The sequence below is a fragment of the Callorhinchus milii genome, unplaced genomic scaffold (genome assembly GCF_018977255.1).
Source record: "Callorhinchus milii isolate IMCB2004 unplaced genomic scaffold, IMCB_Cmil_1.0 Scaffold4, whole genome shotgun sequence".
NCBI classification, from domain to species: domain Eukaryota; kingdom Metazoa; phylum Chordata; class Chondrichthyes; order Chimaeriformes; family Callorhinchidae; genus Callorhinchus; species Callorhinchus milii.
The window spans coordinates 60692645-60719830 of record NW_024704745.1 but is presented as its reverse complement, the minus strand read 5'-3'; the positions used below and the strand labels follow the sequence as shown (position 1 = coordinate 60719830).

The 27186-nt window shown below is 41.9% G+C and overlaps 3 protein-coding genes across 4 annotated transcripts in view; 1 reads left to right on the top strand and 2 right to left on the bottom strand.

Moving 5' to 3' along the window:
• LOC103172556 (TBC1 domain family member 8) overlaps window positions 1-7574 on the top strand; it is a 74773-nt gene extending 67199 nt beyond the window's left edge. For both annotated transcript variants that reach the window (XM_042333876.1, XM_042333875.1), the window contains 2 exons: window positions 2940-3040; window positions 6978-7574. In XM_042333876.1, the coding sequence (XP_042189810.1) occupies window positions 2940-3040; window positions 6978-7400 (524 nt within the window). In that variant the 3' untranslated portion in view covers window positions 7401-7574. The remainder of the gene's footprint in view (window positions 1-2939; window positions 3041-6977) is intronic.
• A 651-nt stretch (window positions 7575-8225) lies between these two features.
• Window positions 8226-14196, bottom strand: rpl31 (ribosomal protein L31). The gene is given in 5 exon segments (NM_001292892.1): window positions 8226-8292; window positions 10104-10216; window positions 11365-11490; window positions 13402-13508; window positions 14142-14196. Coding segments are annotated over 4 exon segments (378 nt in total). The 5' UTR covers window positions 14142-14196; the 3' UTR covers window positions 8226-8260.
• Window positions 14197-15918: 1722 nt separating this feature from the next.
• LOC103172583 (neuronal PAS domain-containing protein 2) overlaps window positions 15919-27186 on the bottom strand; it is an 80522-nt gene continuing 69254 nt past the window's right edge. The window contains exons 17-21 of the mRNA XM_007885332.2: window positions 24173-24361; window positions 23602-23783; window positions 23152-23244; window positions 21227-21413; window positions 15919-17189 (exon numbers count right to left, since the gene is read on the bottom strand). Of these exons, the coding sequence (XP_007883523.1) occupies window positions 17037-17189; window positions 21227-21413; window positions 23152-23244; window positions 23602-23783; window positions 24173-24361 (804 nt within the window). The 3' untranslated portion in view covers window positions 15919-17036. The remainder of the gene's footprint in view (window positions 17190-21226; window positions 21414-23151; window positions 23245-23601; window positions 23784-24172; window positions 24362-27186) is intronic.

Below are 27186 nucleotides of genomic sequence, written 5' to 3'. Positions count from 1 at the left end.
CTATCCTACTCCACCGCTTGTCCTCCCACCTCAACCTTCAAGGCACTGTCCTTGAATGGTTCAGGTCGTACCTTTCTCACCGTCTTCATTTCGTCTCGACGAATGGCTTCTCCTCCACCCCCCGCACTGTCTCATGTGGTGTCCCTCAGGGCTCTGTCCTTGGTCCCCTCCTCTTCACCCTCTACATGCTCCCCCTCGGTGACATCATCCGCAGACATGGAGTTAACTTCCACATGTATGCGGATGACACCCAACTCTACCTTTCCTCCTCTACTCTCAACTCCACGACCACCGATGTCCTGACAGCCTGCCTGTCCGACATCGAGTCCTGGACGAGAGACAACTTTCTTCAGCTCAACGTGCGAAAAACCGAGGCCCTCCTGATTGGCTCACGTCAGCGCCTCCGCACCTCAGGCGCTGACAGCATCAGCATCCAAGGCTGCACTCTCCACCTCGCAAAGCCAGTCAGGAACCTCGGCGTTTTGTTCGACCCTGAGCTGTCCTTTCTCCCTCACATCCGCACCACAACTGGCACCGCCTTCCATCACCTCCGGAACATCGCCAGACTACGGCATTACCTCACCCCTCACGCTGCTGAAACTCTGGTCCACGCCTTTGTCACCTCAAGGCTGGACTATGGGAACTCTCTCCTCGCCGGCCTTCCCGCCACCTCCCTCCACAAGCTGCAGGTCATTCAGAACTCTGCAGCTCGTGTACTGTCCCGCACCAGGCTTCGGGAACACATCACTCCCACCCTCGCTCGCCTCCACTGGCTCCCCATCCCCCAGAGGATTGATTTCAAGATCCTCATCCTCACCTACAAGGCCATTCACGGCCTTGCTCCCTCCTACCTCTCCGACCTACTATCCCCCTACCTACCTGCCCGTACCCTCCGTTCCTCTGGCTCCGGTCTGCTCCACGTCCCCCACCCCAACCGCCCTACCATCGGTGGTCGGGCCTTCAGCCTCTCAGCCCCCAGGCTCTGGAACTCCATCCCCCAGTGCCTTCGCCTTGCTTCCTCCCTTTCCTCCTTCAAGGCCGGTCTCAAAACCTTTCTCTTTGACCGAGCCTTCAGCTCCCCTCTCGACTCTCTTCCCCCTCCTCGCTCCCTCCCTTCCCTCCCCTCACCCTGACCATTTCCCCCCTGCTCGGGTCATGACCCAACTGTGCAGCGCCTTGGGACGTCCTCCTGACGTGAAAGGCGCTTTATAAATGGAATATTGTTGTTGTTGTTGTTGGTAAGCAAAGGAATATGAGCAGCAGAGTTTACACTGAACAATAATATTGAAGAGGCTTAGATTTGTTTTTGTGGCTGGGAAAGAAGAAAGCTAAAATCTGATAATGAGCACTGATGCGTTTGGGTCTCCAGCTTATATTTTAGTTTATAGTTTTTCAATCTCCTTATTTTACTGTATAGTGAAGTAACTAAATCTAATCTCAAGTATTTAAACCCTATCTCAACAATATTGAATTGCAATTTAATTTGATTTATTGTCTGTTGTAAATACCGAACAGGCCATTAGACTGTGGCCTGGTTGAGTGAATGTTTGTTTAAAAACAATAATAAATTGGTCATTTTCAATCTACGACTGTTTGTGGGACATTGCTGTGCGCAATTGGCTGCCCCGTTCGCCCACAAATATACAGACTGTATATACACAAATATATATACAAATATATACACAAATATACAGTCAATTCACTTTACAGTGAATTTACTGTGAAGCGCTTTGGGACGTCCTCCCGACGTGAAAAGCGCTATATCAAATGCAAGGATTATTATTATTAGAGCATGTGTCTTCTGTCACTGTCACCAATTTCTTGTGTTAAAAAGGTAGTCAGGTTGTTGCTAACTTCATGTCATGTGCATTGTGCACTATTTAATTTCAATTTAATTAATTGAACTTATTAATTGATTAATTTTCAGCATAGTTCCAACACATCCGCTGAGACATTGGACCTAGGCAACTGGGTGATAACAGGATTACCCTGTAGTAACCCCAAAACTAGCAGTGAATTTCAAACAACATTTACACTATGTAAAACTAAGAAAGACAGTTGATTTAAGCTGATTCTAATATGCAGAGATATTAATAATAATCCTTGCGTTTGATATAGTACCTTATGACATCTCAATGTTGTTGAAATGTCTCAAAGCGCTTCACAGAACATATTGTAAAATGGATTGACAGTATTTGCGGGTGAAATGCGGCAGCCAATTGTGCACAGCAGTGTCCCACAAACAGTCGTGGATTGAGTGACCATTTTTTTCATCTCTAAATATATCTTTGAAACCTGGACAGGTTGTGAGACACACCTTGTTGTATGATAGGTGATTCTTCCCCAATTTCTTCCCTCCATTGTCTCCATTTGAACCCTTCTTTTCTTTCTCCATTTCATCAATACTTATTTGGTTATTGCTTGTTTGAACTTTCCTGTTTTTCCCAAACTTCTAAATAGAGTACCTGCCTATGCATCTTCTTCCCCTCCCCTGCATCCTCATACGGTTGTTAAAACTAATCTGACTCTCTTTAATTCAATCTTCTTGAAAAATATGTTAACATCATACCTTTCTGATACAATGTAGTTTGGGACACAACATGTCAAGTGATTGCCAGGATAGTGGAAGGTGAACGAGATGGTCCTTGGTCTTCTTTCGCCTAGCAAATTCTTATATTCTTAATTCATATGCTTTTAATACCCAAGATTTGAATCTCTTAACCACTTATCTTACCTCTGTTACTTTTTTCTAACCTTGGTGTATTGCACTTGCATTTAGATAAATCTGTCACTGTGTATGTGGGTGCAGAGAGGGAATACAACATTATGACGTTGCCCTGCATTTATTTGTTTTAATTGAAATGCAGTGAAATGACTTTTGTGCTGATTTCTTACCTAGTTGTGGCTAACTAAAACATAAGTTTTATTTTCCAAACAAGATGAAGCAATTGATTACCAACACTATTTGAAAAAGATGCTCGAAGATCTGGTGAAGAGAAAAGAAAAGGAAACCACCAAAGATCTGCCACTGATGTGTCAGGTATAGTCGTGCTTTAAAAAAAATCTTCCCCCATTTCAAACTTGTTCAATTTGTGTAACTTTGTTAAGTGAGGTTAATTCCTGCTGCATATATACAGCTATCTAAACTATGAGAAATTGTGTAATTTACTTGAAATCTGGGAGAATTTTCCCAGTTCCTGAAGTTGATAAAAGACAATTTTGGATTCCAAATTTGGGAGTGGAGATAGAACCCTGTGAAAATCTCTGAATACAGTTTCAGGCCTCCTCAATCTTTCATTTCTTGTGTGCCGTTGTAGAGCAGTATGAATCTGTCAAGTATCAATTTTTTTTTAAATGTAAAATGCAATTTGTTCCTAATTTCATGATAATCGGTATTGTAATGGTATTCATTTTACACATGATTCTACCCTGAAATAGATTACTGTTCATTGTTGCGTAAATACCAATTGAAATGGATTATCACAAATATGAGACAGTGATCAGGGGATCTAAAAGAGAACAGGTTCACACAGAGGGTAGTGAGATTGAGGAACTTGTGGGTGGTTGAATCAGATAGAATAGATGCATTTAAGAGGAAGCTGAACCATCACAGGAAGGAGTAAGGAATGAGTAAAGGCTTGGGTGGAGTATAAACACCGGCACGGATTGGTTGGGCCGATTGGCCGGTTTCCATTCTTTGTCTTTATCTCTGGAGCTCTATTATTCAAGTTAATGTTGCCAACCTCCTCTTGTGACATTTAAGGCAACAAAACTGATTGGCTCGAACACAGATTGTTTCTCTCTGCCTATCTGATTCAGTTCATTGAACTTTTTGTTTTTTGTACTGGGAATGACCATCATGTTGACTGAATGCAAGGATCTTAAAGCGCCTTCTGACCAGTGGTCTCCATATACTTTGTCTTTACCAGCTTTTATCCTAGACACTCGCTCTTAAGAGGTTTTCTGTCGAGCTCTGGAATTCATCCAACAGATCAGTCGGTCCAAGTCACAAGGCCTAAAAATCTACCTCGTTTTAGCCTTTAAGACTGTTTTGTCTTAAAAATTAAGATTGCTTAGAATCATGGAAAATTCTTAAATTCACTCTTAATTTGGAAGCAGTCTTCTTAAGAACTGCAGAAAGCCAGCTACCAAATCGAGCCAATCGTACTTCACATGATGTTCAAGTTCTTGGAATCATTGTACAGTGGAACGGTAGTGAAAAACCTTTAGCTAGAAGCCAGCTGTAGTATCTTGCCGCTTAACCTGACTGATTGGTGAATAGGGTGGGAATACTTTGTTCAAAAGGGGATTTCTCTGCTGGATTCCAAATTTAAATTAACACAATTGAATAAAGTTGGCATTTCGCCCACAAATGATACAGTCAATTCACTTTACACTATATTCTGTGAAGCATTTTGAGATGTCTCGATGATGTGATAAGGCGCTATATCAAATGCAAGCATTATTATTATTAATGTAAAAATAGAAGTTGCGGGGAACATTCAGCAGGTCACGAAAGGTCATCGACCCTGAAACGTTAACTCACTTTCCTGTCTCCATAAATGCTGCCTGACCTGCTGAGTGTTCCCAGTGACTTCTGTTTTTATTTCAGATTTCCAGCATCTGCAATATTTTGCCTTTTGTTTATTATTATCGCCTCCCTTTTAACAGAGATTGAAAAATTAGTCACTGTACCTTTTGGAGGTTTAAAAATACATGCTCTAAAATCCCAGCTACATTTCATATGGAACCATTATTTTATCTGTTGAGACACAATGTCTCACACCACAAGATATATAATGCTTGTATACCACAAATTCCCGTATTTACAATTAATCAGGGATTTGCTGTTAATCCCATCGATATTAGCACTTCAAACGTTAGATGTTAATCAACATTGTAAAATTATGTTATTGCGCCTTTGTGCTTAAATAGCACCACCAGCAGGTGACTCGTGTAAACTGCTGCAGTTCCCCTGCCAATGAAATATTTGTTCAGTCTGTACAAGGAATGCAGCCCCCTATACCATCACTGCAGGAGCAAGCTGCGTTTTAAATGAGTCCAGTGTCCTGGTATTTACCACCTTTCCTGGCAACCTGCTCCAATGATAATTACCTTTTGAGTAATTAAAAGCTTCCTGGTATCTGTCCTGAAATTGCCCTTAAAACTAAACCTGTGTCCTTTTTATTGCCTTGGAGCATCCTCAAGTATTTATCTGGGTTTAATTTTTCAATCCCATTAAAATGTTATACATCTCATCTGAGGTCCCATCTGAGTCATCATGCTCTGCTCTGCTTCCAAAGGGCTGTGATCAAAACTGGTGATCAGAACTGTATGCAGCGCTCAAGGGTGCTATCCAGGCAGAGAAAGATATCTGGGGATCTAAACTCAACTGATTTAGCAATGTAGCTCAGCATCCTGTTTGCCTTGTTTATTGCTGCCTCACACTGTTTTGACACAGCCACTCTGTCCTGTTGAACACAATTCCTTGTAGTTTAGTTTACAAATGCAATTATTGATTACAAATGACATTTTTTTTGGTCGGATATTAAATGATACTTCATAACGTTTGACAAATACCTGATTCCTGAGCTGGGTGTTTAGTTTGTGATCGAATCAGTACAATATAATTTACAGTAGTAATAATAATCCTTGCATTTGATATAATTTATAGCACTCACCATTCTGCTGGAGGCTCATGAGGAATATAAACACAGAATATAAAGTTAGGCTGAATGTCTGGTTTTAGTGATATATTTCTGTGGTGCACTACAAATATCACAGCTAATGGATGCAGGTGGAATAATAATGTTGGCTGAATGAGCTGTAAACCACTTCTTAGATATGACATGGATCAGGCTGTACACTGCAAACAGCCTAGTTATTACAGCAAGTGGATGCAGGTGGAATAAACTTTTTCCACTCTCGGATGTATTTTTTTTAAAACAAACTAATTCTCCTTTTTCAGAAAGGAAGAATTGAGTCTATAATAATGATGTGGGTCTCAGGTAATCTGTGGAATCTGCTTTTCATCTATGAATGCAATTTCAGGCAAAGGATATATTGAAGAGTGTCAGCTTGGCTAAATTAGTAGCATTCGCCTCTGGGTCAGGTTATTCTCACAAATCGTGGTTTAGAACTTTGAGGACTGCACTGCAGAGGTGCCAACTGAGCATTTATACCAAAGATCCATCAGTTGTTCATTTGGATATTACAAATCTGATAGCAGTGATTTTAATAAAATTATCCTTGCATTTGATATAATAATAATAAGGTCATTGAGATGTTTAAAAGTGCTTCACAGGATATACTGTAAAGTGGGATGACTGTATTTTGGCAGCCAATTTGCACACTGCAATGTCCCACAAGCAGGCATGAAGTGAGGAACCAATTTTATTTTGGGCATTAGCCAGGATCTGGAATACACTGCCTGAAAAGGTGGTGGAAGCAGATTCAATAGTAGCTTTCAAAAGGGAAATAATTGCAAGACTATGTGGTAAGAGCAGGGGAGTAGGACCAGTTGGATAAATCTTTCAAACAGCCGGCGTGGGCACGACACCTGGAGAAACTTCCCTTCTCTTTAGGAATAATGCAACAGGATTTTTAACATCCACCCGGCTAGGCCGATGGAACCTCAATTTAATGTCTCAGCCAAAACACAGCTCTTCTGACAATTCAACCACCGCCACCATCTCATTGGAGTGTTAGCATAAACTGAGTTTCAAGTCACAAATGTGGGGCTTGAATCCACAACCATCTGTGTTAGAGGCTACTAACTGAACCAAGCTGACAGATTGCTTGAAAAGAGAAGCATCTCCTTGTCCTTCATGAACAGTTTTCAAGATAATTTGGTCCTTTACTTCAATGGCAATTTGAGATTGGCTGTTTTGATATAAGGACTACCAAATGTAAGCACTATTCATTGTACATTCTCAGTTAAGCTAATTTATTCTAAATCCAAATCTAATCTTCTGCAGAGAGAATTCATCCAGTTTTGCAAGACACTCTCCAATATGTTTCGAGAAGATCCAGATGAGAACGATCTTTACCAGGCCATAGCTACAGTCACCACTCTCCTGCTTCAGATTGGAGAAGTAGGACAAAGACTACGTAACTCAGCCAGAATATCTGGTGAACTTCCCAGCACTCCTTCAAGAGAATCCATAACACCCACCCATTCAGCAAGCAACGCTGTGTTTGGAAATACTCAGGATACCAAGCAGAATCTGTCACAGTACCAAGATGATGCCTGGAACGTGTCTTTTGAACAGATTTTGGCTTCCCTGCTGACTGAACAATGCCTGGTGAACTTTTTTGAGAAGGCCATAGATACAAAGAGCAAAATCCTACATGCTAAAGTAAATCCGTATCAACAAAGAACTAATCAAGCAATCCATTAGTTCTTCTGTATCTTTCTGAAGTTTCAATGCTGGTAATTGAAAACTTTTAAAATTTAAACAAGACTGCTTTGTGCTGTCTAAATGTGTCTTCTGAAAACGTTCATGTGCAATCAATTACTGTGAGGTTTACAATTGTATGTGTCCACTTTTGAATAAATTCACTTTTGTATACTTTGTCCACCACCAAATCTTTTTAGGAACAACAACTTGCATTTATATAGCGCCTTTCACACCAGATAGCATCCTGGAGCACTTAAGTCTGACCCTGAGCCAGGGGGAGAGGGAGGTGACCGCAAGCACGATCAAAAAAAGGTCTTCAGGTGGGATTTGAAAGTAAGGGAGGGAGCAAGGCGGAGGGATTGGGTGAAGAGCTTCGGAGCTTCAATAGTGACTGAAGGCATGGCTGCCGCTGGTGGAGTGGAGGGGCCGAGGAATGAACAGGAAGCTGGAGCTGGCCAAACAGAGGCAGTGGGTGGTGGAGTTGAGGGGGTGAGCAAGTTGGAAAGGTAGGGAGCTGCGAGGGGATGAAGGGATTTGAAAACAAGAGGATCTTGAAGTTGATCCGTTCGGAAATTGGGAGCCAGTGCAGCCTGGCAAGGACTGGTGTGATGGGGGTCCGGGATTTTGTGCGGGTTAATATCCAGGCGGCGGAGTTCTGAATTAATTGTATTTTACGTATGGTGGAACTCGGGAGGCCAGCGAGGAGGGCATTTGATAAATCCAGACGGGACATGACATAGGTGTGGTCGAGGGTTTCGGCTGCTGTGGGTGTGAGGTACAGACGGAGGTAAGCAAGTAAGATAATTTACTTGACAAGGTAAAAATCACTTTTAGCAGTTTATTTTAAAAGAATTTACATTTCAGTTTTCATCAACGTTGACCGTCTGCAAACCTGCAAAACAAGAGAAAAGATTTTAGACTTCAAACATTCGTGCTAGTATTGTTCCTTACCAGTTACCTAGTTAAAAAAGTAGAGTTTTAAGGTTGATATCAGTGAGGAAGAGGGAAAGAAAGGGAAACTGGTTTGTCAGTCAAGATACATCCATTTTAGTCAACTGCAAAACTGGATGCAGTGGACATTCAAATTTTAAACTTTAGAAAAACTTGAATTGTATTCAGAAGGCTGAGGAGAGATCTGATTGAGGTGTATAAAATTATGAAGAGATTTGATAAGTTGAAGGGTGAGCAACAAGCAATAAGGAAGCATGTTTTCCACAGCTGGTGTTTGGTGTGTGGAATTCACTCTTGATTTGACTCGACTGCACTGCCCTCTGGGGGAATTAAAAAAACAAATAGATATGCCAAAAGTGGTAGAAGAGGCTTGGTGGGCCGAACAGCCAACTCTTGTTCCTAATTCACAATATTAGGTTAGTTGTAACTCCAAGATTCAGTAGTTCAGTCTGTCCCATAAAAGCTTCAGATTAGATTGATCTTTGTCTGGTGCCCCTAGTCATTGGGTAAATCATTTAACTCAATGTTCCTTATTTATATGTAAAGACCATTATAGTCACTTTTTTTAACACTTATTTTGTATTGCACAGACGGAAATCAAATATAAATATATAAAAATCCTGGATCAATTGATTTACTTTGGAACATCTGCTTAACACACACACACACAGTGTGCTAGTATTGTTCCTTGCCAGTTACCTAGCTACACTGCTGATTCCTAGTAGGCTTTTGTACACATCCCCAGAACTGGCACTGCAGCCAGGATGATGAATTTGGGTTATAGAAATTAGAATTCAGGTGAAACTTTTTCACTACAGCGGAAGGTAATATGGTTTAAACCAGTTGCTACTATAAACCTACTACAATAATGAGGTTTTAATTTTTTAAAAATATACAACTTAACATTTATATAATGCCTTTCACGTGGGGTAGAGTCCCGGAACGCTTGTATTATATACACTATATAATAATTGATAATTATTGTATTATATACACTACAAAAATGGCTGCTGTGCCCCATGGGTTGCAGTTCCTGCATTTACTATCAAGACTGAGGCTCTCCTACTTATTCCCATCAGCATCTTCTCACCCCAGATGCCCTCACTTTCAGAGGACTCTGCCCTACAGTTTACAACTCCATTCCTTTGCCTTGCCCTCTCGCTGCCTCAAGCCTCAGATCCCCACACCACTTGGATTTAGAGACAGGACTGTATAACAAGCAGAGACAGTGAGGGGGGGGGGGGTGGTGATCGCTGGCACAGTCAATTCTCTGGTGGCTATTGAAGGTAAGATTGAGGCAGGAACTTCACGAGGGTGGCGGTATAGTAGCTGAATACTCTGCTGCCGGTAGTGGGATAGAAAATATGCAGCAGGCCAGATTTTGCTGACTGGAGAAGATGGCAGAGGTAGGCAGGTGTGTAGAGATTTGTAGGTGAGGGTAAGGAACTTGGTTAATCCGCTGAGAGCTGGAGAGCCAGATGAGGACATGCAAAGTTGCTTGCAGGAGGCAGAGGTGTGGATAAATTAAAGCTTGTGGATGCCAGAGTTGAGGAGGCCAGTGAGAAGGGCATGAACGAGGATTTCCACAGCTTTGGGAGTGACAGAGGCAGGTGATTGTCGAAGATGCAGAAAAGAGGAAGAAGTGTCAAAGGCAGCAAATTCGACAGTGTCAAAGGCAACAAAAGATCAAGGAGGAATTGTGATCCCTGGGAGCAGCTGCAAAATCAATTTCTTTCCAAACTCCCGCCTCACCTTTGTAGGATGTGACAGGAACATATGTTACCAAAGTGTATAGTTTGTTGGGAGAGTCTTCATCCTCATTGCGTTTTCTGGACAAGCGCACACGAATGCGGTATGGAACATTCCTAGAAGAATAAGGTTATATTTTCATTAAGTACTGGCATGTCAATTGGTTCTGTTAGTGCATTTAATCTAAGATTACAAATCAAGTAATTGATATGAATCTGGGCCAAGTGCCTATATGGCTATCAAGATTTCTGTTAGGCATTACAATCTATTTTAACTGGGATTCAACTGAGGAATCAAACACTGTACAATTCTGTGACTATATGACATACTGTTTACTTGGAGCAAGTGCACTATTGACTGTCTTAATTATTATCGATTATAATTAATTATTGACCTGCTCAATTTGACATTAAAGATTCCATGGCAAAAGTCAAAATTGGAAGAATTTATCTAAGTGTCTTGGCCAACAATCCCCCAAATAAAATTAGTCATTCACTGGATGGAAGTTTGTGCAACATATCTGTGCACAAACTGGCTGCTCCATTCAGCTACAAAATATAGTCACTCCACTTCTAGTGCACCCTGTGAAATGCTTTGAGATGTCCTGCTGATATGAAATGTAAGAATTATTATGATTATATTATTTAATATAAGCTTAACCAACACATAATTTTTATTTAGTATTGAGTAGTGATTTTTTGGAACAATCTTATCACTACTACAATACTAAATAAAACAACTACAACACATATTTGAATCGTCAAAGACATTGTTTAGCTGATGAACCCGAAAGAATACAGCTTTGTTTGGAATTAATCACATTATCAGGGAGTTAACATTTTAGACAAATATTTTAACATTAACCTCCTCCTTTGGTCTGGAAACAGGAAATGTCTTTATTTTGATTTAAAAATCTTCTGTGCATGATGGATCTCCTATAGTCAATATTTCTTTAATTGGATACAAAACAGGAAATCAATTTGAATTATTGGATTTTTATTACACAACCTCTATTGTAATGACAGTATGGTTCTGCTCAATGTATGTTGGGGATGGATTCCACTATGTCAAAAGAACAGGCAAACTAGCAAAAGTTCAAAGTATTTTCTCAGCACCTCCACAACCAACTAACTTTGCTTTCAACTAAAGCATGCATGCATCACTAGCTGTTCCAAGAAAGCCGCTTACTCGCTTTCTGAACTTACCTAACCAAAAATTCAAACAATCTCAAATTAAGAAGTTAGCTTTGGTTAAACATACGTACCTCACACCTTTAGCCCAAACAGCCTTGTTCAAACGAGTATCAATGCGGACATCCGGTGTACCCATCTCCTTCACAGCGAATTTACGGATTTCCTTGATGGCACGAGGAGCACGTTTCTTGAAACCTCTAAAAACAAACATGATAGAAATGTTACAGTTTCATGGTCACAATACGGAAAATACAATGTTCAACCTTAAAGTCTACCTTATAAACTGCAGGTCAGCCAACAGATATTTTTTGAAAAACACACTATCCTTCAAAACATTAATAGTGCAGTCAGATTTAAGCATACAATAGTAATATTTATGCTTGTTAAACATTGTTTCCCATAAATGTTTTATGGAAGTTGCCTGCTTTCTAAAAGTAAACACAATTTTTCGACAATCTTCCAACACTTGTACCCACATAACCAGCCCAAGAAGACAGGCAAGCAAGGTAACATACTGCTGAACTAGCAAAATAAAATAGTTGTAAATCAAGCTTCATTGTTTTAATATCACCAAAATGTTACAGCTTTCCAATTACATTTTGGCAATGTAAATAACTACAAAGTAATCACAAACTTGTTAATGAAATGAACTATTCTCCTACCATGTTTGTGCCCAACATCAGCATCTGGGCAGCATGGTTGTGATCTAATATTCTGATTTAAACATTCAACACTGTTGTTTTCTTAGCTTGCAAATAATCGCTCATTAATTCTATCACACTGTAGCATTGTAATACTCATCTCCAGATCACAGCCTGATAATGTCCTCTCTTTTTTCATCTTCAAGCATCGTCTATCCTGATTATATGCCACAATCCTATCAGGCCTAGTGCCATACTAAAACTTCCTCACTAATTCTCCTCCTCAGTCTCAGCAACTTGCACATAAGTTCACCCTGCCACACGTCTTAACTTCTCTGCCCCTTGTCCTGTCTCAATCATTACCCCACAACAACCAATTCAGTTACACAAAACCTCGCCGCCTCCAATATCACAATTACTCGCACCCTTTCATCATTGACAGTCCTGAACTAACTAAAATTCCACCTTTGGAAAAGCTCCTCATCATCTCTACTTGTGACAACACCCACTCCTGCTTGCCACCACTCCTAACACCATTACTTTTTCTTACAAGCCTCCTTAAATTCTACTGTCCAGAAGTTATAACTGATCCAAATTTCTGCAGAGTTGAGTTCTCTGCTGCACAAGATTCTGCACATCTACTACCCCTGAAAACTTCACTGGCTCCCAGAACTGCAGAGGATCAACTTCAACGGTCAGAATTAAGCTCAGTAAAACCATAACTAGAATTGCTCCACAATAAAACTCGCATAAGTCGTATCAGCGATCACAACATTTAATATGACTTATGCAAAGTATAAGTTACAAGCAAACTTGCATAAGTCATATAATATACGACTTAATAATTAAACTGCGCACAAGTACTTCAATGCAGCCGGTAATTGCGCATGCAGTGACTGGTCAAGACTTCATTTCCAATGATTAATGCAGCTGGTAAATACAAGTTAGGATTTAGGATGACCAAGACCACGTCACAATTTAGCCACTTATGCGATTTATAAAATATGAGTAGCGCAAAGAAATCCAAGTGGGTTTTGGTAGGAAACTGAATAAAACTTGGGTACATAATAATAATAATTTGATATAGTGCTTTTCACGTCGGGAGGACGTCCCAAAGCGCTTCACAGAATATACTGTAAAGTGAATTGACTGCATATTTGTGGGCGAACGCGGCAGCCAATTGCGCACAGCAATGTCCCACAAACAGTCGTAGATCGAAAATGACCAATTTTTATTATTGTTTTGTTTTTTTGGAGGGATTATTATTAGGCTCTGTGTGGAGTAAGAAAACTTGCCCAAGGTTTGGCCCTGACAGGAATTGAACTCAGGTCTCTCACTTGCAAATGAGCTACAGGACTCCATCTATGACTTAAGACAATTATACGATTTATAAAGATAAGACTTATGCACATGTTACTGTACCATAATCACACCCACGTGACCAATATTACCTTAAATATCACTTACATGCCATGGATACGTTTGTGCACATTTATGGTATATTCCCGGGTTACCACCTCGTTGATGGCAGAGCGGCCCTTCTTTTTCTCTCCGCCTTTCTTAGCCGGGGACATCTGTGAGGACACGGAAATGCAACCGCTTTAGTTAAACGATGCACTGTTTCTCCCACAGAAGCGATTTGGGACATCTCAACGACGTGATAAGGCATTAAGTGCATATCAAATGCATTTTATCGTTTAACACGATCATGAAATAATACGGGTATTCACTTAAGTGCCCAAACTAAATGAACATTGAATATGGTACAATTATGCAGTGCCCTGAAGGCAGTTTCCCCACTGCCACGTAAATAAGGTCCGGGAGCCTGGACTGCACACACGCGGACAGCTTTTAGGAGGGAAAGGGTTTTCACTTCCAACGCAATGTGTCCGGTGGTCACATTGGACACTGGACCTGGTGCCGCCGCGGCGGCACATTCCCCCCCGGGCCCTCTAACCGGGGCCGCCGCCAGGCTCACACCGGGCCGGGGGGGGAGGCCCCGACCAGACACCAGCGACATCCAACCGCCGGACAAGACTTTATTGCGACGGGAGAGAGAGAGGGAGAGAGAGAGAGAGAAAATACGAACGGGCGCGCGTTCCCTTCATCGAGTAGCTTCGCGCTCGAGCAGAACCGCAGCGCGAACCGGGTAACAGGAGTCCGGATGGCGGCGGATTGTGCGCGGAGCCGCCGCGGCCGCTACTCACTCTGTCGGGACAATGTCGCAAAGGAAAGAGCGAGGCCTTGTGGGAAGCGGCTAAAGGCCGAGCCAGCGCCGCGACGAGCGCTTCCGGGTCAGCGGCGGCCCGGCCCGGCACGTGACCACGGGGAGCGCGCGTGCGCGACAGAGAGGGAGAGAGAGAGAGGGAGAGATGGCGGTTGGCAGCTGCTCTGAGCGGAGGCTCTTCGGGTGTGTAAAGGAGTAACGCTGCTGTTTATTGAGGGGTGTTGTGTGTGTGAGTGAGTGAGGGAAGGAAGGAGGGAGGGAGGGAGAGGGAGGGGGAGGGAGGGAGGGAGGGAGTGGGAGGATGGCTGTGGGCGAGTCACCCTCTGCTGTCGGGAGAACCGCAGTGACGGGGGATGATGTGCCGCGCGGCCCCGTTGCCTGAGTGACAGCCCCTCCCCCCCCCCGAGCGTGTGCAGTGCCGCAGACTCCAGGCCTCTCACAGCTGCTAATCAGAGCCATCTCTGCAAACGATGCTCACACGGGTTTGCAGTTCGGGTCACTTTTGCAGATTAAAGCTGTAGTAATGGCTTACATTTCCCTGCAAGTGCGAGCTCTGAAACCTGATTTATTTCTTCTCCAGCAATGATAAAGCTGAAAATACTCGACTCAGTCACGTACCAGCAAATAATAATAATAATCCTGGCAATTTGGTATAGCGCTTTTCACGTCTTCTAGACGACCCAAAGCGCTTCACGGAATAGACTGTAAAGTGAATTGACTATATTTGTGGGCGTACGCAGCAGCCAATTGCGCACAGCAATGTCCCACAAATAGTCCTGGATTGAAAATGACCAATTTATTATTGTTTTTTGTTTTGGAGGGATTATTATTAGGCTCTGTGTGGAGTAAGGAAACTTGCCCAAGGTTTCGCCCTGCCTGGAATTGAACTCAGGTCTCTCGCTTGCAAAGCGAGTGCTCTAACCACTGAGCTACAGGACTCCACTCCTGTACACAAAATGCACTCCGTCTCTCACACACTTATTAGAATTATTTAAGAATAATGTATATGTATCTGCAAGATCCATCTAACACTTACATACAAGCAGTAAGAGTTATCAAAGGTAAATAAGCACATCTCAGCATGAAATGCATGAGAGCATTTTTTTTGGTTAGCCAGGGGTCTTTGACACTTGTGGAACACAAAGCTTAAAAGTACCCAAAACGAACAGACTTCAATGCATTCCAGCTATAGATGGAAATTCCAGGGATGTTTATTAGAACGGAAATGTGCACTCTCTCTCTGGAGGGACACATCCTACTTACCTAATTCCAGAGGCTGGCAAGAGCCAAGGTTTGCGGACCCCGGACTGTAAGTTGGAGTCTAACCAACTAAAACAGCATAGCTTACCATTGAGAGCACTGTCTGGCATGCTTCCCACTGCTTGTTCAGCTAGGATCATCCTTGCTGTTAGGGCTGAATGGGAAGAGTCGCTACCCCAGTGACTGGTCTGCCCATACAAGTCCTGCTGATGAGCCAGCCTGGCTGGGCTGTCACCAGGAATACGCTGTAGTGCAGACCCACCTGGCTCAGGAATTGGACAACCAACCAGCACTGCCACAGAGGGTGGGCCCGATTCTGACATTGCAGGGAGGAATGAAGGTTAGATTGAAGAAAATGTGGGCAATATTGTATTTAGTGTAATCAATGTTACAAACCAAATGTTTGCAACTAAATGTTTACAACGTATCCCACAGACAAATTTGCTAATTTTATAGAACATAGCCATGAAAGGCGGAAGGCATGCACCTATCATTGTAAAATATGTCAAACATTTTTTCTATTTATTACAAAATGGTTATTCACAAAATAAACTTGAATATGAAATGGATTGATGGATTTTATACAAAATTTGACTAATATCCACTTTTCTTCCAAAGAATCATTTATACAGAAATAACCTATATATTACAGTATCTGTACGATAGATAATTCCTTCCTCACTTTTAATTAGGGATTTTTATGTAACAAATACAACAACTTTAACAAAAACATACTAATCAGAAAAAAGTGCATTTCTCTGAGAATTGTACACCACAAAGTAAACAGTTTTTTTAATGTCCAGTGTTGCAGAGATCCTTTTAAAATCAATGGTTGTTCCATTGAAGGTAAAAATGAAGAATGTCCCATAGGGCTTGAAAGATTTGGCCGAAGTATATGTTCTTGAGAGGACCCAGTATTAGAGCAGCTCTTGGATTGTCGGAAGTTCGCCAATTTGGCAGTGTAGCTCAGGGAATTTTCAAAGATATGTTCAATAACAGTTATGAGGTCACGTTGCAAACATAAGCCCAGTTTGTGCAAAAAGACAAGTGCATCTTTCAGTGCTCCGCAGTGCTTAATTCCTCCAGTGCTATAGTTTGCAATCAACAGATGATGGCAAATTTTAAAGGCCAAAATGAATCATAAGTCCATTTGTTTTATCTGTGTATATTATATCTATATATATATATATATGTCAGTTTTAAAAAATTAACTGTTCAACTATTGTAGATTTAGTTCATGATCATGAGTTATGCAACAAACTCAAGTCTTTTTTTTTAACTTCAGTGATGCTCCAGGTATACATCAAAAAGCAGCAGACATTTTTTGAAAATAATTGAATAATTGTAACTTAAGAAGATGAGGTGCAGAGTTAAAACCATCATGTATCTAGAAACCTTTGATGCCAGTTTGAATGATCAAACTTCCAATATGCTTTTTTTTTCCTTTTCAAGTGAACAAAAAAAGCTAAACATGTTAATAATATTTCCTTAATATTCATATTTTCAACATACTTGTACCATGGCATGAAAATGTACAATAGACTATTAAATAGAAAGGGTGAGCATCACTCTTAAAAATGTTTTTGAAGATCAACTTCTTCTTTGTATTTAAAGGCTACCGGGAAGGCTGAACATTTGATGTTTCAGAGAGATGTTGTGCATGTGGTCTTTGCTGAGGTTGTGGGTGGTATCCCATTGAATCTTGTTGATAAGATGAAAGGAGAAGCTCTGGTTGCTCACCCTGCAAAGAACTGGGCGCCTGTGTCTGCTGTAAAAAAAAATCAAAGAACCACTTTACAAATCTCTTAACAAATCCTCATCACCCCCTTTGCTCAGAGTGACTATGTCAATTATAGCTCTCCTACTGCTACTACAGTTGTGCAATGCCTCATCTTATTCAAAACAATTCACTTCCTCTGTGATTATTTTGAGATATTTACAGAAGTACTCTTTAGCTTTGCTTTTTTTAAACTTGTTTTCCTTCAGGTGTCTGTGCTCAAATCAGGCATTTTTTTGCATTATAATACAATAATAGCTCAGTGGAGAGCTGTAGCACAGACTGAGGCTCCTGTCAGCACCTCCTCACCTCAGGCTCTGACAGCATCACCATCCATGGTTGCACACTCCACCTTGCTAAGCCAGTGCAGAACCTTGGAGTCTTGTTGGACCCTCAACTATCCTTTCTACCCCACATTGGTGCTATGACCCTCTCTGCCTTCCCCCACCTCCGTAACGTCATTGTCTCACACCGCAGGCCGCCGATACCCTCATACACTCCTTCATTATATCGAGGCTCGACTACGCAAACTCGCAGCTTGTTGGCCTCCCCAACTCCTCCCTCCACAGGCTCCAGATCATCCAGAACTCTGCAGCCCATGTCCTCTCCCGCACTAAGTTCTGCGACCCTATCACCCCCATCCTTGCCCAACTCCACTGGCTTCCCATCACAAAGGATACAGTTCAAGATCCTGGTCCTCACCTTCAAAGCCCTTTATGGTCTTACTCCCTCCTAACCCCCTACCATCCTGTTTGCTCTCTCCGCTCGGTGGGCCCCGGTCTGCTTCACATCCCCTGCCTTGCTCACCCCACTATTGGCTGGCGGGCCTTCCGCCATTATGCACCCACCCTCTGGAACTCCATCCCACAGCCCCTTCGTCTTGCCTCCTCCCTCGCCACCTTCAAGACCTACCTCAAGACCCTCCTCTTCAACCGTGCTTTTGATCTCCCTGCTTCTCCCCCCTGCCCTCCACCCTCTCGCACCCCACCCCCCAACTCGGGTCTGTAACTCTTTTCTGTCCAGCGCCTTGGGACGTCCTCCCGACGTGAAAGGCGCTTTACAAATGTAGTTTTATTGTTGTTCGTAAGAGCACTCGCCTCGCAAGCGAGAGACCTGGATTCCGTTCCCGGCAGGGCAAAACGTTGGACGGATTTCTTTACTCCACACGCCTATTTACCTAGCAGTAAGTAGGAACCCGATTGTTAGTTGATTGGTGGATCCTTTTTCCTTGGGGATGATAATGCCTTCAAAAATATAAAATAATAATAAATTGGTCACTCAATCCACAAATGTTTGTGGAACACTGCTGTGCGCATTTGGCTGCCGCATTTCACCCAGAAAATATACAGTCAATTTACTTCACAGTATATTCTGTGAAGCGCTTTGAGACTCCCAAAGACGTGATAATGCGTTATATCAAATGCAACGGTTATTATTATTTAGTATAATAATATGCAACTAAAAATATTAAACCACGCAGCAACATGCAAATGCTTATGGAATCATTTTTTAAATGAACATACTTTGTCTTGTTTCATTTTACTCTGTTGCAAAAGTGAGTCTGAAATTATGTACCAATGAAACTATAGAAGAATGCAAGTTAACCGGACAGCAATTGGGTGCCGAGGTGGACCCGGGCTGTGAGATAGACTCTTACCTCAGAGTCAGCGGTTGTGGATTTAAGCCCCACTTGGGGATTCGGGGCCCATATAGTCTATGCTGATACTCCAATGCAGTGCTGGGTGTGTGTTGCAATGTCGTAGGAACCGAATGAAATGTTAAACCAAGGTCTCATCTCAGCTGGATGTTAAAGATGCCATGGAATAGTGAAAAGTGAAAGGAGTTTCTCCAGGTGGTCTGGACAACAGTCCCCCAAATGAAATTGGTCACTCACTCCACGGATGTTTGTGGGACATTGCTGTGTGCAAATTACCCGCTGTGTTCACCCACAAAATACTCTGCACACAGTCACAATGCTTCAGAGTAGTCAAATGCTCTGAGATGTCGCAACAATGTGAAAAGGCGCTATATCAAATGCAAATATTATTGACTAACTCAAGAGACTGCTAATCAAATCTGAGATGTCACGGTCCTTTTAATGATACAGAATGCCTTTTATCAACTAAACCACTGGGGAGCTTATAACCCACATTTATAAAAGGAGTCCCATCACACAGAGGATACAGTTCAAGATCCTGGTCCTCAACTTCAAAGCCCTCCATGGTCTTTCTCCCCCCCCTACCTCCTAACCCCTACCATCCTGCTCGCTCCCTCTGCTCACCAGGCTCCAGCCTGCTTCACGTCCCCCGCCTTGCTCGCCCCACTATTGGCAGGCGGGCCTTCCGCCACTCTGCACCCACCCTTTGGAACTCCATCCCATAATCCCTCTGTCTTGCCCCTTTCCTCGCCACCTTCAAGACCCATCTCAAAATACCTCCCCTTCGACCGTGCTTTCGATCTCCTTGCTTCTTGCTTCCCCTCCTGCTCTCAGGCGCTGACACCATCAGCATCTAAGGCTGCACTCTCCACCTCTCAAAGCCAGTCAGGAACCTCGGCGTTTTGTTCGACCCTGAGCTGTCCTTTCTCCTTCACATCCGCACCACAACTGGCACCGCCTTCCATCACCTTCGGAACATCGCCAGACTACGGCATTACCTCACCCCTCATGCTGCTGAAACCCTGGTCCACGCCTTTGTCACCTCAAGGCTGGACTATGGGAACTCTCTCCTCGCCGGCCTTCCCGGCACCTCCCTCCACAAGCTGCAGGTCATTCAGAACTCTGCAGCTCGTGTACTGTCCCGCACCAGACACCGCGACCACATCACTTCCACCCTCGCTCGCCTCCACTGGCTTCCCATCCCCCAGAGGATTGATTTCAAGATCCTCATCCTCACCTACAAGGCCATTCACGGCCTTGCTCCCTCCTACCTCTCCAACCTACTATCCCCCTACCTACCTGCCCGTACCCTCCGTTCCTCTGGCTCCAGTCTGCTCCACGTCCCCCGCCCCAACCGCCCTACCATCGGTGGTCGGGCCTTCAGCCTCTCAGCCCCCAGGCTCTGGAACTCCATCCCCCAGTGCCTTCGCCGCTTCCTCCCTTTCCTCCTTCAAGGCCGGTCTCAAAACCTTTCTCTTTGACCGTGCCTTCAGCTCCCCTCTCGACTCTCTTCCCCCTCCTCGCTCCCTCCCTTCCCTCCCCTCACCCTGACCATTTCCCCCCTGCTCGGGTCATGACCCAACTGTGCAGCGCCTTGGGACGTCCTCCTGACGTGAAAGGCGCTTTATAAATGGAATCTTGTTGTTGTTGTTGCTCTCCCCCCTCCCCCACCCTGAATCCCAGCTTGGGTCCGGAACTCTGTCTGTCCAGCGCCTTGGGACATCCTCCCGACGTGAAAGACACTATACAAATATAATTTTGTTATTGTTGTTATAAGCTCCCCAGTGGTTTTGTGTATCATTCATGTGGTTGACTAAATGAAGACTGTGATTTAATGTCTTATGATTCTGAAATTGACTAAAGTAATATTTTTTGTTATATGTGGATAATCCATTGAACACAAAGTGCCGAGAAAAGGAATCTGTAAGCCAACCAAGGAGGCATAAAACAACCAGAATAAGTCTCGTGAAATGTTTGTTCAGAATTTTTAACTTAACCATAATTTTGGTTTGTTGAATCTACAAGTCCTGTAGCTCAGTGGTTAGAGCACTCGCCTTGCAAGCGAGACACCTGGGTTCAATTCCAGGCAGGGCGAAACCTTGGGCAAGTTTCCTTACTCCACACGCCTAATAATAATCCCTCCAAAAAAACAAAACAATAATAAAAATTGGTCATTTTCAATCTACGACTGTTTGTGGGACATTGCTGTGCGCAATTGGCTGCCGCGTTCGCCCACAAATATGCAGTCAATTCACTTTACAGTCTATTCTGTGAAGCGCTTTGGGACGTCCTTCCGACGTGAAAAGCGCTATATCAAATGCAAGGATTATTATTATTATTATTATTATTAAGCTCCTCACCAATTACATACCTGTAGGTAATGTTGCTGTTGTTGAAGTTGCATAGTTTGCTGAGGCAGAGACTGAGATGGCTGAGGTGTGGAAAATCCTGGGGGTGTTATTATTTGACCCATGATCACTGCACTAGAGACTAATGGTGTTGTGTTGCTGACTTGCTGCAGTGCCAGATTCTGAAGCATTTGCTGCCCTTGTGGGTATCTGTGGAACAACATATTAACATAGTAACATAGAAATCTACAATGCAGTAGGAGGCCATATGAGTCATTGAGTCTGCACTGGTTCACAAGATCAATTCAATCCCACATCCTGCTTTATCCCCACACCCTTCAAGCCCTTCTCTTTAATATGTCTGTCTACTTGTCTGTCTATAACTCCAACATCCTGCTCAGGAAGGCATTTCAAATCTCAACAATTTTCTGGGTGCTGAAATTCCTCCTAAGCCCTTGTGGCTATCAAACCTATATGCCCAAGCCACTGACTCCTTTATCAATGGAAATAACTTCTCCCTATCTGCTCTGTCAAAACCTTTAAATTTTGTACACCTCTTATCAGGTGTGTCCCTGATCATCCCCAACCTTTTCTGCTCCAATGAAAAAAGACTCTGCTTTTCCAATCTCTTCTCATAACTATCATCCTCCATCCTGGAATCATTTTCGTAACTATTCTCTACACCCCCTATAAGACCTTAACATTTTTCCTGAGGTGAGGTGCCACAAACTTGACGCAGTACTCCAGTTGTGGCCTAACCAATGATTTGTACAAACTTAACATTATTGCTTTGTTTTTGTACTCTATGCCCCTATGACTATTAGCTTTCTTTACAGCCTTTGCAACTTGCAATGCTTCTTTCAATGACTCATATACCTGCAAATCCCTTTGCTCCTCAGTTCCTTGCAAGATACTGCCATTCAATATTTCCTCCCTTCCCTCAGTTTATTCTACCAAAATGAATCACCTTACATTTCATTTCACAGAGCTTCATTTGCCACTGATCAGCTCATTGCGTTGATCTGTTTAAATCCTTTTGCAGTCTCTTGCCTTCCTCATCGCTGTTCACTATATTTCCTAGCTTGGTATCATATGTAAACTTTGATATATCCAAGTTGAGGTCATTGATTTATTTGGAAAAAAAAGGCACAAGCACAGACCTCTCCTACAACTGGGAAAATCAACATTTAGCCCTACTCTGCTTTCTGTCCTACAACCACCTTTCTATCTAAACAGTCATTTTCCCCCTATTCCACACGCCCTGAGTTTCTCCACCAGTCAGTCTTCTGTGCACCACTGTATGAAATGCCTTTTGGAAATCCAAACATACAAAATCCTTGCTTGATCTACATTTTCAGTTACTTCTTCAAAGAATTTTTATTAAATCGGTCAAACACCATCCCGTGTCACAAATCCATACTGACTATCGCTGATTAACTCATGTGTGCAGTTCATTCTTTTCCTTTTAGAAATAACATTTAATATGTTAAATTGCTTAACATTTAAATTCATCCATTCTTTCTGTGGAAATTTTAAAATATTTATTTATGATGAAGTATTATACTTTATCAACCCTTCAAAAAGTGCATTCTAAATATAATATATGTACAGTTATTGTCTGCAGAGACTATACTTTTAAGTTGAATTTGTCAAGGAATTTAACATATTGAATGTTATTTATCAAAGGAAAAGAATGAACTAAACATAACGTGAAATAAAATCAAGTTACATCCATTTCTTGGTTCCCATATTACATGATGCAGTCTGACAGGTAGTGAACAGTTAATTATGACTTCTGACACATGTGGCTCTAATTTAGAGTTAATCATATTGATTCCAACTGCATATATGTGATTGCAGTTCTTAAATTATTCAAACATAAATGGAAAGAGGTATTAAACAAGACATTACAAACATACATTTGCATTCTTAAACAATGATGACATACTTAGCTTGTTGAGCAGCACTACTGAACTCTGTGGGCTGCCTGGTGTGGCATGTTGTGGGCATCATTGGTTGAATGGGTTGACTAAGCAGCATTCTTTAAAAGAAAATTATGTTTTTATTCTTTATAAAAACACATCACATTAATATGCTACCTGTTTTAAAAAAAACATTTGTTTGAGCCTTCCTTTGGTCAGCACCCTTAAATGCACCTTTTACTACTCTATTTAAAAGCAAAATTTAATGCACAAGTCTGAATTCATGTTTTGAATTATAACTCGTACACTAAATGAGCATTCTCTAAAACTTATGCAATCATTTGTAATTGCTCTTATGTCTCGCAAACACCCTGTTTGCAACTTTTAATGTTGTCCGAGATATTACTCTGCATGAAGGGCGCTATATAAATGCAAGTTATTGTTGTTGTTGTTGTCCTAACCAAAGTTGTAAGTACCTTAATTGCCGATCATGGCTGAAATTAGGAGATGAATGACTGTCACTGCAATCCCTTTGGAGTGTCATCAAGGGGGACTGAGAGAACATTGCAGGGCTGCTGAAATGTAATGCCAGGCTACCAGAGGTCAGGTTGGACAAGGAGGTCTGTATCATCTGTCCACTTCTTAATGATTTAGGACCCTATAAACAAAAATATAGGTTTTCTTCAATACTAAAATCAAAGATCACTAATTATATTAATTCAACAACAGGTGTGTTACATTTTTTTGTGTAGTGTATCTAATTTAGTTTTCTGATTCATATCAAGCTACTGACTTGTGGCATACCCCTGAGCATCAAATGGCCATTCTTTCTACACAACATTAAACAAAGAATGTACAGCTTGGAGACAGGCAATTTTAGCCCAACCAGTCTGTATAGGTATTCTTAACATTGATTTTAATAGAATGGGCTAAAATAGTAATACATTAACCCTGATAACTGATTAGTTTTGCTGCTGTTAATCAATTTGAAATATTTCTAAATGCAACAAATGAGAAATAAAATGTGTGAACACAAAAGTAATTTACCTGGTTGGAGACTGCACTTGCTTCCCTTGCAACCTGTTGTAAAGACACCTGCTTAGTCCCAGTTTGTGTTGATCCTGCTGCTGGCTGTGTGGGTAGAACCTGATCCTGTACTATAAGGCCCATCTGTTGTTGCGGCTCTGGATGCTGTAATGGGCTGAAGCTAATGGACACTGGTTGCTGTAGGAATATCTAAAAAGGTAAAAAAACACAATAATTCTAAATTATGTTGTCATTTTGTTGTAGTCATATTTAGATCTTTAATACTATTCAGTTTAAAGATTAACAACACTACTAGATTACTTTTAAAATGCCTTCTTTAAATCATTTTCTATTTATTGGTCAGCTGGGTGTCTGACACCTGCAGTAACCTATCACCATGCTTAAGAGTATCCAAACCAAGCTGAGATGTCCATGCAGCACACCTACACATGGAAATTTCAGAGATAGATTTTTGGAATGGAATGCACTCTCTCTCCTTGGAGTGATGCATCCTGCTTACCTAATTCCCACAACGTATTAGGTGGAGGTTGGCCAGACCCAAGGTTTGGGGACCCCAGAGTATTGCTGGAGTCTAACCAGCTAAGACTGCATAGCTTGCTATTGATATTGCTGTCTGGCAAGCTTTCCCACTGCTTGTCCAGCTAGGATCACCCTAACCGTTAGGGCTTTGGCTTGCTGGGTAAACAGGAGCTGAGTGGGATGACTCCCTGTCCCCAGTGACTGGTCTGCTCTTCCATGTCCTGTTGTTGAGCCAGGCTGCTGTGCTGTCATCAGCAGTGCCCTGGAATACTGCAGACTTGTCTGGCTCAGGAACCAGACTACCAAAACCACCAGAGAGGACTGGCTCGATTCCAACATTCCACTGCCAGGCATGTCACCTTGGAGCAGATCAATCTAGGAACTGGCTCATGTATAGTTGACTTCATTACTTCATTACTAGTGACTGAAAACTGCATTTTGAAAACTGTTATGCAATGGAACAATTACAAACCGAAATAGGTTATTTTTGGTTGACAACAAAAATCTGCTGGGAGTGTTGTATTGTTCCAGTATCTCCACCAAAAACACAGAGCACAGAGCACTGGAAGCTGGTTGAGAGAATTGTAACAGGTCTGTAGGAAAATTCTTCACAAGTCTCACAAATTTCAAGGCCATAGACATACAATATCATTGCCCTAAATGCTGAAATGTTACCATTTTAATCCACACCAAAGGCGTAATGAATGATAGGAGCAAGGTCTTTGGCCAGGAAAAAAACAGGAATAAATCATATTATATAGGATGACTTTCTCCCTTTGTTTTTGTTAAGTAAACATTATATCCATTAAGTACTTAGGACAGGAAAATCACTTAATGAAGGTTTGTGAAAATCCCCGAAATATTTTTTAAATGACCGAGGAGATAAACCAATGCTTAACCAATATTTATAATTTTTTTCCTGTAAAATGCAATTGCACACCCCAACCATTTTCAAAAATAATCAATAATCCAAATTGATTGATAAATAGTTAAGTCTGTAATAATAATATAATAATCCTTGTATTTGATATAATGCCTTATCACGTATTCAAGACATCTCAAAGCACTTCACAAAATATACTGTAAAGTGGGACTTCCTCCCAATGTGAAAGGCGATATACAAATGCAATTTTGTTGTTATTGTTGTAAAGTTGTATATTTTGCAATAATTAATTATTCTACCAAATATATTCCCAAAATCAGTCCATTAAACAAAAAGCTACTGAAAATACACTGTAGATTTTAAGATTTAAGTGGTTTAAATTTGCAGAATTTTGATGGAACAAATGCCTCCTTCATGTGCAATTAATGATGGGTAAAATGAAGCTTGAGCATAAGGGTGTAAATTATTTCTTTTTCTAAAATCAGTTTACCCTGGTATTGCAAATTTTATTTTTCTGATTTAACTTTTAGAACAAGTTTCAAACAGTAAACTTTTCCTTTCTAATTGGTTGATAACTTCCACTCATGGGTTGATTTTTAGTTTGGTTAGTCAGTTCCGATACTGTATTGTAATAAAATCACAAATATATCCCATTATTTCTACTAACAAACCACAGATTTAGAAGAACCATGCATGTGTCTGGACAAGACAAGACTCCCAAACTATAGGACAAACTTGCATTTGGTGGCCTTTGTGATGCTATTATGTAAATTGCAACTGTTCCATTCTTTGGTATAAGCATTTACATAGTAACAGTATAGTACCGCAGTAGTATTTGTTGAACTGTCCTCACTTTTTTGATGAATTTGGATAAGAAACAATTAGTAGCAGGAACACCGTGAGAACTCCTTGCTATTATTCAAATTACTGACTTACAATCTTAATATCCGCCTGCACCGTCAGAACAGGTAGATGTTGCCTCAGTTTAATGTCTCATCAGAAGATTTAATCTCTATGGTACAGAGGTTGTATTTTGATTAGTGATGCAGCGTTTACAACAACAACAGCAACAAGATTTCATTTACAGTGCGCCTTTTATGTCCAGTTGGGTCAGGACCCGAGCAGGGGGGAAATGGTCAGGGTGAGGGGAGGGAAGGGAGGGAGCGAGGAGGGGGTAGAGAGTCGAGAGGGGAGCTGAAGGCACGGTCAAAGAGAAAGGTCTTGAGACCGGCCTTGAAGGAGGAAAGGGAGGAGGCGGCGAAGGCACTGGGGGATGGAGATCCAGAGCCTAGGGGCTGAGAGGCTGAAGGCCCGGCCACCGATGGTAGGGCGGTTGGGGCGGGGGATGTGGAGCAGACCGGCGCCAGAGGAACGGAGGGTACCGGCAGGTAAGTAGGGGGATAGTAGGTCGGAGAGGTAGGAGGGAGCAAGGCCGTGAATGGCCTTGTAGGTGAGGATGAAGTTTAGCTAAAATTACCTTGTAGTCTCAAACACACTTCATTTGAAAACATTAGTGAGTTATTTGAAATTAGCAAATAAGGAACAGTGAAAAAGATGCAGTAATTTAGCATTAGTTTAACTTCTTCCCCTTTCCTTAAAGTTCCTTCCCCCC